Source organism: Melopsittacus undulatus, chromosome 4 (genome assembly GCF_012275295.1).
Source record: "Melopsittacus undulatus isolate bMelUnd1 chromosome 4, bMelUnd1.mat.Z, whole genome shotgun sequence".
Taxonomy (NCBI): Eukaryota; Metazoa; Chordata; class Aves; order Psittaciformes; family Psittaculidae; genus Melopsittacus; species Melopsittacus undulatus.
In genome coordinates this window covers 47,596,215-47,613,732 of record NC_047530.1, presented here as the reverse complement: position 1 = coordinate 47,613,732, position 17,518 = coordinate 47,596,215, and the positions used below count along the sequence as shown (strand labels likewise).

At 44.1% G+C, this 17,518-nt stretch overlaps 1 protein-coding gene across 3 annotated transcripts in view; it reads left to right on the top strand.

Moving 5' to 3' along the window:
* ACTN1 (actinin alpha 1) overlaps positions 1–17,518 on the top strand; it is an 86,894-nt gene that overhangs the window by 51,938 nt on the left and 17,438 nt on the right. For all 3 annotated transcript variants that reach the window (XM_005149248.4, XM_005149249.4, XM_005149250.4), the window contains exons 4-9: positions 1,895–1,981; positions 2,498–2,585; positions 3,524–3,602; positions 8,579–8,660; positions 10,291–10,376; positions 17,043–17,135. In XM_005149248.4, the coding sequence (XP_005149305.1) occupies positions 1,895–1,981; positions 2,498–2,585; positions 3,524–3,602; positions 8,579–8,660; positions 10,291–10,376; positions 17,043–17,135 (515 nt within the window). The remainder of the gene's footprint in view (positions 1–1,894; positions 1,982–2,497; positions 2,586–3,523; positions 3,603–8,578; positions 8,661–10,290; positions 10,377–17,042; positions 17,136–17,518) is intronic.

The window sequence follows — 17,518 nt, the reverse complement described above, 5'->3', positions numbered from 1 at the left end:
CCAAATATACTTGCCATCACATTATATTTTCTTGCATCAGCCTAGCAGATAACCCCAAAATACCTGTAAAAAATAATTTGTGAGAAAAACTGTCAACAGACAAGCACATTTTTTTCATGCCAGCAAAAATAGCTGTAGTTCTTTTGTACTGCAGTGAAAAGTTCTTGGCTATTTAATTCTGGGCAAACTGATGCCCCACGAAGATAAGTACAAGTGTGTACTCTTTAAGTGCTGAGTGGAGTGGACACAGCGGTTTACTGCAGTAGAGCAAGGTGGCATGTCTTATTTTCTGCCTTTTAAATCTGTAAATCCCTAATGCAAATGTATGTCAAAGCACAGCAGAGATTATCCTTCTAATCTACACTGGAAGTTACACCATATGTGTCACTAAATCAGAGGCTTTCTGGAGTTTGGACCAGATGGACACAGTTTCTGAACTGTTGTCTTTGGGGTGTGTGCTGCTTGTTGGCTTGAATACACCGGGGTTCACATCTTGAAAATTTTTAATAATACAAGAACCTTTTATTTCATGGATGAAAAGGTAGACTTTAAATATTGCTGCTTTTGTGACAGGATTCAGACAGGTGGCAGTTGCCTATACAGCAAATTTCTGCTTGCCCCCCAGCATGGTGCATTCCCGCTGGGCAGCTTTATGGAAGCAGCAGCACAGAGGTGTCTACAGGAGTACAAAAATGGCTTCTGGTAGCCTTGTTAGGACTTGAATTATTCTACCTCCAAACAGTAGGTTAACTCAAACCCTTTTCTTACTGAAAATACCCTAGTAACTTGTCAAGTTGTTTGTGAGAGATCCGTCTGCCATGCAGAAACCTGCCAGAGAATGAGTAGGAGAAGGCAGCTCAGCTAGTTTCATTACCCAGAAAAGTTAAGGTTGTAGATTCTGTAATGTGTATATATAGTCTGTGTGGAAGTTTTGTACATGCTGAGGATCAGCACTTGAGGCACAGCTGCTCCCTGTTTGGACTGCTTGGTGCTAATCCACACATGGTAGAAGCCCCTTCTGGGCCAGCATCTTCCCAACACCTCCCCTCAGAACCCTGATCCCTCATCTTAAACAGAGCGTCATCTCACACATGCAAGTGGTTGCTTTCTAAAGGCTATGAGTTGTTGACTCTTGCCTATTTACATTGCAGAGCCTACTGAGCAATAAAGCACAATCTGCTTAACATCTTAGTTTATGTTAACGGTCTGCTCAGGCGAGCCAGCATGGGTCTTTGCTTCCTTTCTAAGCAGGAAGCATGTATTTTGAGGAATGCTCTGTTGTGTCTTTCGGTAATTATATGACTGAAAGAATACAGGCAGTCTGGCATATGTTTGAAACAACATTTTGAAATCAAAATGTTGATGTTTCTTGTGGTTTTTGGTGATATCTTCTTCGCAGGACAGCATCAGCTGTCAGAGCTCATCTGCAGTGGGGAGTCTCAGTGGTTCTTCTGGGGCTCTTACATAGGTGACTTAGAGTAGGCATATCAGGGTAAGAGAGGAAGACTTTTCTTTTTCTGTTTGGCTTCTATGGCTTCAAAGTGATTGGAATTAAACCTGAACAAGGTGGTTTTAAGCCTCTGTAGGGAATTACACTAATCAAAGTTGGTCCTTATTCTTGGTCTTTTAGATCAACAGTGTCTGTTTTATGCTGGTATTATACAGCAAGAGAACCAGTCTGCTTACTGGGTACTGCTGGGCAAGACTGCTGTATCAGCAGAGCATCTAGGGAGGCAGGGAAGAATTGGAATTCAAGTTTTCAGCTGGAATTCCAGTTCTTCCATCTACAAAAGAGATGGAAAAAAAAAGCTTCCCAATATTCCTATTTCACTAGGATTTGCACTTGAAACTTGATGCCTTTTATTTATTCTCTTTCTACTTTTTTTTCCCATAGAAATCGTGGATGGCAATGTTAAAATGACTCTTGGAATGATTTGGACCATCATCCTTCGTTTTGCCATTCAGGATATCTCAGTTGAAGGTAAATCTTAGTTCTTTCCAGCCACTGTTCAACAGTGAATAACTGAGGTCACTAAATGGCTTTACCACTTAAAAGGCCTGGAATGTGCTCTTAGTTGAATCACTGGAAGATCCTAAGCAAGCTGCCCTGTCATTTCACTGGCATTTCTGGACAGGTTCAGGTATACCAGGAAGTTTTTCACATCCTCTTCTTGTAAGAGATTTGAAGAGCAGCTCAAAATTATGGCTAACCTCAGAGCCAACACTGATATTGGAATCTATCTCATTTCTTGCAGGTGGATTCAGGGACTACTACTGAAAATAGATGTATCTCTTACAAGTCCTACAAAACTCTCCTCTCTCATCCCAAAAAGTTGTCTGCTTACTACAGAACCTCATTAAGAAAGTAATAAAACTGTCCTAGTAGACTGTTCCAAACAAGGCATTGAGCTGGTCATGTTTTTCTAGCATATGCTCCAGGGAGTCCTGCTTTCTAAGAAAAAAATAGTTAATTGGTGCGTTTTACTTCTTTCTGCAGAGACATCTGCTAAAGAAGGACTTTTGTTATGGTGTCAGAGGAAGACAGCCCCCTACAAAAATGTAAACATCCAGAACTTCCATATCAGGTGAGTTACAAACAGGAACTTAGCTGTACAATTTGTGTTGTTTTCATATGCCTCTTGGTACATGACAATGTGTGCATAGCAATGTTCCTGACAGACTTCCCTAGGCAATGCAGACGGTCAGTAATTGTGTAGTTCAGAGAAACACCTAGGAAATCGAAGACTGAGGTTATAACCCAGAGAACTGACATGCCAGTTCCTCAATTCTGGTTACAATTGCTGCTTTCATAAAGTTCTTCAGAGCATGAAGTCCTCTGAAAGCAGCATATGTGCTACAGGTTAAGTAAGACAGCTTTTGCTCTATGAAAACATTTCAGGAGCAGTGAAATAAGGGCTCCACCAGAAACTATGTACTATGGCAGAGCTGGAAAGGGATGAGAGGTTTTCTTGCTCTGCTCTTGGTATTTTTGAATTGGCAGATGTTCTGGTGAAGGTTCTGCACAATACTGCTTTTTCCATCACAGCTTCGAGAGCTGTATGAACCATATAAATATAAAGTGCTTTTTCTGAGAGCTGAAGTGCCATCAACTCTAGTCAGTACTGTAGTGGAGCTAGCTATGAGGGTCTGCCTTATCCCTAAGGAATGAACTTGTTCCTCTTTTATGGTTTGTATCTACACCTTTTTTTCAACCCTGAACTCTACACTTGTCCTTCCATGGTCCACAGGACATGCACAAAGTTCAGCACAGAGAACTGGCAAAAAGGAGATGACAGTGCAAAGGGCATGTTCTAATCACAGTGGATTTTTGTAGGGATTGAAAGGAATTTTTATTGCAGTCTTATGCAGGTAGAAGACACTTACAGAGGCACTGTTATCTAGAAACTAAACCAGAATTAGTCTTCCTGCTATCTTGGTGCCTTCCCTCATGCTTATACCTGTTACTGTCTGTCTCCCTGGCTGAGCACACTGTTAATTGTCCTCTCTTCCATCTCTGTTGTAGTTGGAAGGATGGCCTTGGTTTCTGTGCTTTAATTCATAGACACCGTCCAGAGCTCATCGACTACGGGAAGCTACGAAAGGTATGCTCAATTTGTTTGTCAGACTGGATGCTTGGGTCCTTGAAAGTAAAGAGGGAGAAGAATTAGCTTGATAAACATCACTGGAGAACTTCAGCACGAGCTGAATTGGGAAGCAGGATTGGGGGAAGGAAGAAGGGATGAATCAGTACATTCAGGCTTCTTAGTGAAGCGTGAACTTAATGAGCTTCCTGCCTGACTTTCCCTGCTTTCAGGCTGCCTTATATGAGACACACATGCCCCAATCCCAGCTGATGAGCAAAAGCTGGCAAATTCAGTAATACCAAATGTGGGACTAGTTCTGTGCTAATGTCACAGACTAGTGAGTCAAATCAGACTTAACATTCCTGTGGAGAGTTGGGTAGAAATCAGATACCTTGTGTTCAAGTGCAAAAGCTCTTTGAGGGGCCTGTGTGCCCTCACTGGACACTTGTCGCATGCTTCCAGTTTAGCACTGAGCCACTTGCAGTACTGAGCTTCTCATAGCATGTAGGTATCATGCCAGAAAAGCATTTGCCATAACACACGATTTTACTTTTTGAAGTTGCCACTTGATACCATGATATCTAGCTGCTCCAAAGTTTGCTTCCTGCATGTCTTGAAAACAAGATTGCAAAGTGGATGATGCAAATAAGCTATTTGTGGTTTGTGCTGCCAGCAGTGTCTTGACCTAGCAGGAAGACCAAAGTGGGTTCTCATCCTGCTGGCATTCCTGCAGTTTGCTGAGATCTGGTTTCACTGTATCTGTGCACATTTGGAGTGAAATGTCACCAAGAGCATCATTCACGTGTTGTTACTGGGGGCATGAACATAAAAGCCCATCATTAATAGACTTGGCTTCTTGAACCATTGCGCAAATAGTATGTAAATGAGTTAATCGGATTATCTGCATCCTTGAAGCAATGAATTGTACAATGCCTGATCTGCTTTTCAGTAACCTTTTAGATCTTTACTGTCTTGCAGAGCAGTCAATTATATTATCTGATCAGTTTTAGTGTCTGGAGTCAGCATAAGATGGATATGCCTTTCAAAGGTAGCCAGTGTAGCATGTCTTCTTCCCAAAAGTTAGCAACTTCTTTTGTCAGCATGGTTTTGTCTTGAGTTTATGTTCCTAGTCTGGCTGTATTAGTGGAGCAAGTACAATTCTTTTCTGCCTACATGCATTGTCTAGCTGAAGTTGCTTGTACAGTCCAGGCCCCAGAATAAAAGGTGCAAGTCTACCCAGCTTAGTATTAGTGATTCCCTGACACCACAGCTACTTACTTGTTTAGATGGTTTCTGTTCACTGCAGATCTGTCTGCTATTGTTCAGCTCACTGTAGATAAGAGCTTAAGATTATTAGATCATAGTCTGCATGTGAGGGATATGCAGAAGATGGGGTTTCCCCTTCTCCTTTTACCCCAACTGTAGCTCAGCTGTGAGCCACATCTAAGATCTTCTTATCAAGTGCAATGGTTGACTGAACCACACCTCCTCATATACCGCAGTCCATACAGAAACATGGTCTGTGTGCTGCCATGTTGGGTGCATTTATTCCAGATATTCCTGAAAGTATGAATCTTGGATTTCTTTCCTAATGTCTTCAGCTCTGGCAGATACAGTAAGTGCTTGCTTTCTCTTGACTTTCCTCCCCCTCCATCTCCTTTCCTGATTGCTAGTTAATAGAAGGTATTTTTTATGTTAGAGTGCAATAATTGCCATGGCAACCTTGTGTGCTGCTAGGATTTGGGAATAGCTGGAGGAGTAGAGAAGATTCCCCATGTGAGTTAGGGTTGTGGTGAAAGAGGAGGAGCCACAGCAGTCTTTAGTCAGCAAAAGTGGAGAATGTGCCTGGTGGGCATCTGTTGAGGGCAGGTTTGCTCTCTGCCACCATTAAAACAATGTAATTCCTCCATGGATAGCTTTCCTTGCAGGTGGCCCAGCTGGATCGTGGCAAGTTACTGCTCCTTTTCATGTCTCTGCTGGTTCTATGTTCATATGAGCAGAGGGGGAACTGAGGCACCTCTGCAGAATGTCATCTGGGTCAGCACTCTTTTGGGATGTGTGTTTTAGCCTTGAAAGGAATCAGGGCACAGGTGATTTGGCTTTTGTTTGCTCTGCAGCCTTTGGGTTCCTAAAGCATGCCTGCAGCCATGGTGCTGCAGTGCAGCACTGCGAGACTTGTAGCTGCCAGACCAGTCTCTACTACTTTATCCCTTGTCATGGGAATTAACTGAAGCTGGTGACTTGAAATAATGATTAGCTGGTGTACGATGGGATGGAACTGAAAGTGATGGAGTTTGGAGGAATTTCACAGGGCTCAAGAAGCTGTTGTGATTTTGGACAAGACCCCAAGGAAACCACATCTTTTATACAAAGAAGCATCACCTTTGTGATGAGCAGTTTCACCGCCCATGAGGGGTGAAGCTTTTCCCACAGGGAACAGGTTTGGGTTTAGCTGTCTGCTCATCTCAGCTAGTCTAGGGCTGAGGTAGCTTGTTTTTAGTAGCACTGTGTTTAGCTTCATTCCCCAGGAGACTGTGTGATCACACATCTGTCTTACACATGAACTGGAAGTCTGCTGGCTTCATCTAGATGACTCTCCAGTTTCCTGCATGTTAAGACTTCCAGCCCTTCCTTTGGGAGTGCCCAAGCCCAGTAAGTTTTCCCATCAGGAAACCTCTCCCACCCTGCAGCTTAAAATTTCTTTTTAACCTTTGGCAACATTGCTCCTGGTGTTACTTGCAAACTGATAGGAAAGCTATCTGCAAGGAGTTTGCTCCTCCCTTTCCTTCAGGAGAGGCTGACAGATCATCAGGCAGCTCATTCACATGGGTCTGTGCTCAGGAAGGGCTTGTGTTAACACTATCCACTCTGCCAGGGCATTAGCAATGCCACGGTGTTCGTGGTCAGCATAGGTTGAAATTTGGTATGCAGTGGTGACGTTTCCACAGAAGTAGAAAGTGACACATGGGCTAGGGGAGGACTGGCAAGGGAGCTGCTACTTGAGGGAAAGAACAGGCACTTTCTTTCCTAAAGGGAGCTATGTCCCTGTTGATGCATTGTGAACAAGGTATGTTATGTAGCAGCTAGTCTCACCTCCTCAGATAAGGCTTTTTGGTTACACTTTGGATTCATAGAGGTTTCTCCACAGCAGGCACAGGACACAAGTCAGCTGAAGCTGAAATGGTATCAGCCTCTAGTTCCATGGCGTAAGGTAGTTCCTTGTGCCTGGAGGATAATAAAAATCCCCTGCCTGCACTGCTGCTAAATTCTGAAGAGGTGGATATAGATATACCTGATGCAGTTAGCATTGAAAGTGTATTATATAGGAATAAAGTACTATTTGACATTGAAATGGGTATCTGTTACCATCTGTGACAGCTGCTGGTTTCATCACAGTGTGCCAATGCAGCATTTCTTTGCTTAATATTGACTTGTCCCAGTGGACTAAATATGGATCACTGGTCATGACTGTTTTGATGGCAACTGCACGTGGTTTACTTTGGTAGGTGAAATATTAATGACTGCTAGGTACATTCAGCCAAAAGAATACGATGCTAATATGTGATGTCAACATAATGCATCCATTAATTCCTAGGGAAATGCTGCAGGAAATTACTTTTCAGAATAGCTCAGTTTCCTAGTTTCATGAAGGCTGTAATCCAAGGGCTACATAATGACCAGTACCAGAAAGGAACTTTTCTGCATGCCCATACCCTGGCTGCCCAAGCCTGCCTAGCTTCATCTTTCATGCTGGGTAGGCTCAAAGGAAACTGCATGTTGATTAGAGTTCAGGAACAGCTTAATCTTCCAAGCCAGTGCAATAAGCAAAAGCACATGATCTCAAAGAGAAAAGAAACAGAACATAGATGCCACTCTGGAAAGGAAGTGAAATAATTATACTCATTTTTTCCTAATTTTTAAGGTGGGTCCCAGTGTGAATAGCACAAGTGACAGTATGGAGTGCCACCCCAATCCTTCCTGTCTCCCAAAAGATATTTAGCAAACAGGGTGACTCAACACTAGCAGTTTATTCACAACCTTTCCTCCAGCACTTATCTCAACAGCAGGAATTGATAGTGCATATGTCATTTGTCATCCATGAAGTGGGTATACAGGAATACAGGAATCAGGCTTGTATAAGGGTCTCATACTAGTTGGTAGGTGTCTTGCTGCTGACCATTATGCTTGAATGCTGGAAGCAATTTGCAGAGGTCTTTCATTTCCAGGGACATCTGCATTTCATATTCTCTTGTATGGCTCTTTAAAATCTAGCTACCTTTATGATGTGACTCATGATGATAAGTCATATTTGACTTCAGTTAGGATTTGATTATTGTGTATTGATGTCTGTATGTGAAGTGCATTCTGTCACAGCAGAAGGTTTATACAGATAATAGATGTATACTAAGGAAATTACAAGTCCTGTGCAGTGCCTAGGAGGAAAAGCAATACTCAAGACAAAATGGGTACTTTTATATATATTTGTTTTTTAGAGATTTATTAAAACAGTTCTCTTACTCCTACTCAACTGGTGTTCAACAAACTGTACACTAGCTAAGGACAGCACCCACTGCAGATGTTGTTACTATTTTAGTGTTGCTTAGATGTTCTAACAGATCCACTGCTCTGCAGTTCTTTACAATGGAAGTTGCAAACCTAATATAAGCATGACATGTAAATGTGAGATATGGTCGTTTACTATCAGTATGACATGAAGCTAATTTTACTTTAAACTAGGTTCAAGACAAAAATGTATTATTCCTTCTTGTTGCAAGTGCATAGATTATACGTTAATTATCGTATCATGAGTCTCCAGGCTCTGCTTTCAAAGCGAAGCTAATTGTTTCATTCTGCTACGTGAGGATTCACACTTAGTTTTGTCTGGACTGCACAGTTACCTGAACCAAACCAAGAACAATAGCTCTGTTTTGAGAGAAATGCTGTGTACTTTGTTACAAGTTGATGCTGATACTCTGGCTCTGTCTCTTTCCCAGGATGATCCTCTCACTAATCTAAACACAGCTTTTGATGTGGCTGAGAAATATCTGGATATTCCCAAGATGCTGGATGCAGAAGGTAAAGTAGAACCCAGTGGGGTTTAAGTTGCTTTTTTCTCAAGAAATTTCCCACTTTTTCTAGGTGGACATGTACTGTACAAGAGTTCAGTAACCTCCAAATGCTGCCTCCATCACCACATAATAAATATGTAGGGGAAAAATTACAATGGAATAATAGATCACATGTTCGGCTCTCCTCTTCTTTCTGTGCCACCCAGCCTTCTGGATCTGGTGTGGAGATCTTAACCTGGGGTTAGAGCGCTAGGCAGAGATGGGTAACATCTGGCTATGTCCACTGCTGGCGGAAGTGTTCCCTTTCAGGTATCAGGCTTAATACTGAATTAAAATACGGTGTAGGACTGTGTTCTGTTTGCTCCAGAATTATTTATTCCTAGCTCTTTCTGACATTGCTGGCAATCTTCCTTCTGGGGGCATGACAGTAATATAAGCTGCTGCTTCTTGACTGTTCAGAAGTGTTGGGCATGAAGACCCTTCTCTGATGGAGTCTGGAGCCCAAGGCAGAGATCCAGGTTGTTCAAAGGTGCTTTTGCTACTGACTGACAGTGACTGCTTCTCTGAGGCCACTGGGACAGCAAGGATTACTTTTCAGAACCTTGTCAGGACCAGCTTGGCAATAGACTTTGAAGACTAACTCTGGAATACAAACAACAGCCTGATATAGTTGTTGGCTGTTTGCCTGAAGCCAGCTGTTTTCAATGGTAGAAGCTGTATTTCAGGCTTGGTTTGGACAACAGAAGCAGTTATAGGCTTTTGTTATATAAGGAAGTGAGGGGAACAAGGGGGAAAGGTGGAGACAGGACAGCTGAAACCAGTGAACCTGTTTTGGGGTAACTAAGATATTCATGTCCCTAGGTAGTATTTCCCATCCACAGGGATGAATCTTGCTTTCCCTGCCTTCATCATGCTGAAGTCACAAAAAATAATGAGGTTTCTGCAGTAGATGCAAATGCTTCCTGCCATTCTGTAGGAAATAAAGCCACCTCCAAATAAGCGGGTCTAGCTTCAGATCTCATCAAAGCTAGCAGTGATGAAGAGGGCCTGTTGCAGATGCTCCCATTGCTTTTTCCTGATCATTCTCCTCCCTCATGGAGTGGAGCTAATGTGCATTCCTCCACACCATCAATTCTGATTTCTGGAGATATTGAGTTACCCCTGAAACTAATGAAAGGGCCTTTTGGAATTCAAGCCATCATTGTGTGGAAATGGAGGATGAGGACATAGAAAGGAAGGCAGAAAGGATCTTTCCTGAAGAACTGCGTGGAGGGATTGCAGTATAATACATCTATAAAAGCCATGTCAACCTGCTACCAGTACGGACTGATTCAACCCACCATTCACAGTAATGTTCTCAGTATGGGGAGGTGCTGTGACATGAGACATGCTGACATACAGCTGCATTAGGCTGGCCAGTCCATGGAAGCAATATTGTCCTGAGGGAGGGAACCAGGAGGGTGATCCTGGCTTCTGAGAGAGACACATCTTCAGGGGAATGCTGGGAAGCTCCGTGGAATTGCTGTGACAAGCATATACCCCAGCAGGCCTCCTGGACAGTTGCGGTTCTCCCTCTCTCTCCTTTGCTTTCCTCCCATCAGTTGATTATGCTCTTAACGTGAGGTTTTTTTTGACAGACATTGTTGGAACTGCCCGTCCTGATGAGAAAGCCATCATGACCTATGTTTCTAGCTTCTACCACGCCTTCTCAGGAGCCCAGAAGGTATCGCAGGATCCCAAGCTCCCTCCACAGAGCACACCTGGTGCCGTTGCTAATGTCCAAACCTTTTTTTCTTTCTCTCTCTCCTCTCTAGCTACGAGCATCTTTATTATTATGTTCTTGGTAGAGTTGGCTGTTGGTTCAAAGTGGTGCCCCAGACATAATACCTGGGGCAAGGGAGCCAGGAGTCCATGTAGTCAGTGGTGCTTCCAGTGGCACCTACATATACCTGCACCTTGGCACACACAAATCTGAGGGACTAGGGAGCTCTGCCTTCTCCAGACTGCTGCCCTGACAGCTGAGGACCTGCACCCTCGGGTTCCTGGGAAGTCTGAGCTAGGATGCTTGGTCTCACAAAGGTGGAGGCCACCACATAGGTGCTCTGCTCATCAGGACACTGCATCCTGCTCCCACTGGAAACCATGGTGATTCCTATTCTTTTTCAAAGACAGGGAAGCAGAGCTGACTTAGTGGTTTTATGAAGGGTTCAATGAATGCCCAGAGCTTTATCTTTTACCTTACATATGCTGCAGGTTTCCACACCCTTGCTTTAAGGCTTGAACCTGCTGCTTTCTCAAGTTGAGCCACAAATTCAGCCCCAGCCACCCGGGGCTTACAAAGCATGTCTAACAAGTACATCCGTAATGATTTGGCACAGTGCATTGCTTATCATGTCTGAGAATGCCTGGTTTTGTTCATTTGGGTTTTTAATTCTTTTTTCTCACTCACCATGCTGGAAATGGGGCAGTTGAGTCCTTGCTGTGTCTGGCTTAGCCATTTTCCTGTTGGTAATGGAGTCATGTAAGGAAAACATTGTAAACATCTCTCTTCAAACCCAAGCAGCCGCCTGTCCTCCAGTGCTGTAGGAACAGGCGGTGTGTGTTGCAGCAGAGCAGATACTGTGTAGGAAGCACACTGTGTAGGAAGGCTCTGATCTCTGGCTCCTTGGCGTACAGAAAGGCCTTGAGCACAGGCGTTCAAACCTCCAAACAGCCCATTTGCATCCTTGGGCCAGGCCCCCAGAGCGCAGCTGTGCAGGTACAGAGCCCGGACTCGGGGGGTGGGTGGGAGGGGTGCCGCTTTGAGCCACAAGCCAACGCTGCTAGCCACCTTCTGATCCGAATTCCCAGCTCTCCGCATGGAAATCTGTTTGGCCTGTCCTGCAATGCATGATGGGAAGTTTTCTCCCCCTCTCTCACGCCACCCATGATTGTTTTGTTTTATCCTATGTGCTGCTTCTTACTTTATCCTTTCAACCTCTTTTCCTTCTCTGCACAGATATTATAGGCACGCTAAGGCCGGATGAGAAGGCCATAATGACCTATGTCTCATGTTACTACCACGCCTTCTCAGGGGCGCAGAAGGTGAGACTTTACCACTAACAACTCCCTCCCCTCTCCCTGCCCTGCCCACCACTCCTCTCCACTGAGGAATGGACCAGAGCCCCCATCTGCCCCAGGGCATTTGCAGGGAAGCCCAGTGCATCTAGTGATGTGCTTGGATGTGCCATCTGTAATCTTGCTGGAGAAGTGATGTAAATGTCCTTCTGACAGACTTGAGCTGCTCCTTCCTTCCAGTTCCACACCCCAGCAGTGGAGAAAACATTTGGTAAACGCAGCATCAAAAGATGAATGAGTACTTGCTCTGACAGTCAGTTCCATTTCACTGACCAGTGGGCCATCCTGGCCAGGCAATGCACCCAGTATTATCACAATCAGATCAGCCTACTCCAGGAAATCAGCCTGTCCTCCTTGAGCTGCCACCCTGCCTTCCACACTCAGCCCCCACTACATCAGTGGTCTTTTCCTAGGCTGAATCATCCGTGAGCTGGTCACATAGCACTTTTGTGCTCCAGCCACAAAATCCATTCCCGCCAGGCTTGAGCTTTCCCAGATTCACACACTTCTCCATTCCTTGTTTCTCACTGGTGTCCTGCAGTAGCAGTCATTTTTCTCCTTCTCAGCAGTTGGTGCTGGACATGTGGTAATTCCCTTCTGTTTTCCAGACTCCCTATATGTTTTAATTCTCTTTCCTCTGCTTTGACCATTCCCATAATTTCAGTCTTTCCTCTGCTTCCTCTTGACTCCAAAGTCTCTTTGCTGGCATCGGGACATTTGTCCTCAGAGGAACCAAAGTTACAGTTCACCTTTGGGCAAACTTTCTCCAAAACAGCAATGACCCTGCAATCCAAAGGTTCCTCTTTTCCTCCCATACCATAGCCTGGCTGGGCTGCAGCCTTTCTGTAAGATCACTGCTAATTTCAGGTTGTAGGCTTTGGAATAATAAAATCTGAAGTTCAGGACTTCATTCTTCGAGTTATGAACAGATGTAAAATCTCCCTGTTCTCCCAGCTACAACTTGTTTGTCTCACTAGGCCTTTTCTATTTGAGAGGCAGTCCACGTGTTGCCCAGCTTGAGAGCTAACTCAACCTCAGGAAGAGTCCATCTCTCTTGTACAAAACAGTGCTGATGGTTGCAGCCTTGAAGAAGATACTGTGCTGATGCCAGCTTTCAGAGGGCAAACGCAGGCAGGAGGTTCCAGGGAGCAGCCCTTTAGTTCAAGCTTTTTGTTCTCTGCCCTGTTCCATATAAATTACATGATACTGTCTTGTTTCCAAGGAACTGGGAACGTGTCCCACAGCAGTGCAGTAGACTTGCCTGTTTGTCATCATTTGTGTAGTCATGACTTTTCCACTAAGATCCTGCTTTGTGAATAGTTTGAAACCCTTCAGACCAGGCTGCAAGCTCCAGCCAGCTGATACTTGCTCAGGAAGACCGTTGTCTCAGAACTCATGCCAGCCTGGTGATAAGATCGGCTGTTTGCCAGGTGCCCCTGAGGGACTGCTCTATGATGTCTGCTTAATTTGAAGAACTCCAGATTGAGGAAATGGCCAACTACAGTACAAGGAGGGTTGTGGCCTGCTGCAGGAACAGCCCTCGCCAATCCCTTCCTCTTCTCTCTGCACCCATTCCATGACTTGGAAACCAGCTTAGCAGGTCACAAACTTTCATCAGCAGTTTAGGTGGATGCTAGGTTTCCTGGAATAACTGAAAACAACCTTTTACTGCCTCAGCACCTGAACCAAGTAGCTGGGGCAAGAACTAGAGACGGAGCTTCTTTGTCATGAAAGCTTCAATCCCACGTAGTCTAACTGGCTTACAGGGACAATTAAAGATTTAATAGTTTGTTCATTTTTTAGCAGTCCTGCTGGATCAGCAACTCAACTGTGCCCTGGCAGGAGGGGCACAGCTCCTTATTGGAGCTGCCCTGGCCATATGTTAGCCAGCTGCTGAGTGACACAGACTCAAATACCCAGGCACATGCAGTGATTACTGAGTACAAGCACCAGTCAGATTATAATGTATTGCTTCCTTGTGCATGGTTAGGTGACTTACTCTGATATCGCTCCATTTTTCATTCAGATTTTTCATTACTGCCACCAGTCCTGAAGGGGAAGTCCCATGAGCCGCTTTCTGCTTCTTTCACTCTCTTATACTGAGCCTTTGAAGGTACAGGGTCCCCAGCCTGACATGTGTGTGTAGATCGCTGCTTTTTCTTTATGCTATTTATATATATATATTTGTAGGTATACTTGCTTTGGTTGGTTTGCTTGTTTTCTAACCGCTTCTGACTTTCACACTAAATGCATGCAACTACTGGTTGGCTTGTCATTTTGTAAACTTTGATTTCTGGGTTGAAAATTTCTAACTAATGTTTTACCATTTTATTAAGAGATTGTTTGGCATACAGTATTCTGGAGTATAGCCTTCTGAGGCTAGAGGACAACAACTGGCTGGCATCTTCTTATGCAGCACACTGTGGGAATGCCTTTCCGCGTGATCCTTCTCATCAAAGAGACCTGAATCCATAAGCCAGAGAGACAGCTAATTCCACTTCCATCCTAAGCAGTCCAAGTCAGGCTTAAGAAGTACAGAAAAGACAAAAGGCAGAGAAATTACCATTACTTTGGCTATTCAGCTTTCCATTTTGAATACAACAAACAGCACATGCATATCACAGAGCAGTGTGGTAGCGAGCAGAGTGCCCTGGGCTTGCCCTCCTCTCAGTCTCAGTGCAAGCTGTATAATGTGCCAGCATAATGCTGCACTGAAGCTGATCAGCTCACACAGGTTCGCTGAGAATACAGGTATGCAGCTTCCAAACCCTGGGATGGTGCATCTTCTCTGTGCTCTTCATGCCTTGTGGGCAGCCTGGCTTTTTTGGAGCCAGCATGAGCATCCTAAATGTATTGTTGCCTTTAGCAGTGTGGGGAAGCCGAAATGACTTTTTCCACTCTACTAATGAAGGCGTGGGGGAGCTGCCTTGGCCTCATGTAAACATCTTCAGAGTGCTACTCTTCTTTTACCTGAAAGTGTTTCACTGAGGTTGCCATCACCACAGATCAGCTCATTAGCAGCAGTGTAAGAGGTATTTGTGGAGCTTACCTTGAAACCACGCGGATCCTTTTGTCCTACCTTCCTCAGATCAAGTCAATGTAACATGTTACTCATGACATTGAATATGCAGCAGCAGCATACTTGCATACAGCAGTCTGGTGTAGACAAGAACTGTCAGGAAGCAAGTATTGGTAGGGAGAGAAAGCCTCTACACTTCAGCCATTAGGTTAATACAAATAATGTCGTAATGCTGACATTCAGAGGCTTTTGTGTTTGGACAGATGTTCAACACGTATATACGCACACGCACACTTAAAAACTTGGGCAGCAGGAGGAAATCTGTTGTTGGATACATATAAAAATGCCTCCGTGAAATGGGGTCCCTCCTGCACAGCTGCCTGCAGTGAGCTCCTGGGGTGTAAAAAGAAGAAAGTTAAGGGTGTACAGGGAGCTCCTCTCCTGGGATGACTGAAATAAGCATTTGGTACTGTCAGTTCTCTCCAGTCACTAAACATATCATGGTGGGGCTCCAGCAGTGTCTTTTTGACATACTATTTGGTCCAATGTCTATAAAGTTTTCTCTGGATATCAAAAAGTGCTCCATTAAAGTACAAACTGTGGTTAAGAACAGAACAAGGTACAAGCTTTCTTAAATGTGAAATTTGTTTAGGCAAAATTGCTCTTTTCTCCTCTACAGATCCCTCTGATGTGTTTTACATTAGTTAATACCTGTGCATCTGCTAGCTGGCCCACTTTAGTGAAGGGACAGATGACTGAATATATGTTCTTACAGCTTCTTACAAATGAATAAGATTGCCAGATCCCCTGGGACCTTAGCAATCCATACATCACTGTATAGCCTATGATTTTATTGCTATTCTTGCTGTCTTGCATCAGCTGCAAAAATTAGAGGATTTTTCTTAAATGGCCTTGAGATTGAATAAGCAGATAATAAAAGGTCTTTTAAAAATAGAAAAAGGTTGAAACTTGCCAGCTATAAGCTCAGCAAAACTTCTTTTGGCATCAGTCCCACATGTAGTTTAAAGGCAGGACACAACATTCACAATTGGTCTGTTGTAGTGTTGGCATGTACCCTCTCCTCTTCATTTCCACTTAGCATCTGTAAGAAGGATTACTCCATAGGGGTCCTGTGGGTAGCACTAGCACCTTCCCCAGGCACCAGGGCCATAGCGGTACTGTGGCAGGACGGTGCTGAGCAATGCCCTGACATCCATCACAGGGACACATCCTCCGAGGATTTGTGGCATGGCACCCACCATGATAATGATAAAAGGAGTTGATATCCATAGATATATGCTGTACAAAGACCAGTCTGCTGTATGTTCCCCATGCCAAACACATGCGTGGCACTCGAGGGCAGAGTGTCTGCTCCTGAGTTCATAGCTGGGATTTTTCTGATCCTTACTTTGTTCCAAATTCATGTTTTAACATGTTCAGCTCCCTGCAGAGAACAAGGCTTAAGTTCCACAACAGAACAAAAAACCCCAACTAAATAGTAACAACAGGCTCTTTTTAGTGAGACTTGTTTTGGAAGAGTAAGCAGAAAGATTACACAGAAAGAGGAAAAGAAAATCCTCTTCTCAGCTGGATCATGAGACCCTGAATACGTTGTAGGTGTCATGCAGCAAGATCCTGGAGGAGGTAGCCCTGTAATGAGTGCCAGAAATACAGGGAAAGCTGGAAGGCAAGCTGGGCAGAATTTAAGGTTAAGAAGAGCATCTGCCACTGCATCTTCCATTAGAATTATGACACTTCCAAAGTCCAGTTTATGGATTAACTCTGCTTAGGTAGTTCTTTTGTCAGGTAAAAACATGTATGAAGTCTCACCAAGCCTGACACCACTCTGTTACTGGTGTTGCAGCTCTGAATGCTGTTGAGGGGAGTGGAGGGGGTGGCAGAAACCCCTTATCTTTGTAAAGAGGCAGCCAGGTTCCTTCCGGTAGGCTCTCTCCTAGAAGCAGCTTCAGCAAAGGCATAGAAATGTGGTTGTTCTCTAACACACAGGATGGGCTCAGAAGAGCTCAGTATCTCTGAAGGAATGTATTCACCTGAGAAGGGTAAGATAAATCAGGTCAGATGGAAAGCAAAGCGGTCAGAACAGATGTTTTGAAGCATGGACAGGTTGCTAGAGCCAAGGGTAGGAGGCTTTACCCACAGGTATGTAGCAAGAAGCTAAGCCACAAGCTTTGGTTTCATTTATTTTACTTTTTTCACACTTTTCCCTTCTTCTGTTTTATTTCCCTCCACCAGGCGGAGACGGCAGCAAATCGTATCTGTAAGGTGCTGGCAGTCAACCAAGAAAATGAACAGCTCATGGAAGACTACGAAAAACTGGCCAGTGATGTAGGTGTTGGTTTCTGGGCGGTGCTGTGTGGAAAGGAATGTCATTTAACCCTGATAACTAATCCCGGGGAATGCTACTGGCTGGTGTTTCCCTGGAAAATTGTTTTCCTCCTCTTCTAGCTTGAGAAAAAGTAAAGATTTAACTTACCTTAAAGGCAAGGGCAATCTACTTGAAAGCAGAAAGCCCCCATTGAGCAGCTTTGAGATTCTCGTTTTATTAAGAGCAGCCACAGAAATGCTAAAATTAAAGAAAAAAATCAAGCTGGTTTAACTTGCATTCCTCAGGACTATAAAACTTCATAACATCTTTCATGCAAATTGTATGCTAATACACTGCAAAAGTCAGAAACTGGATCGGAGAGAATGGAAGTTAGAGATAATTG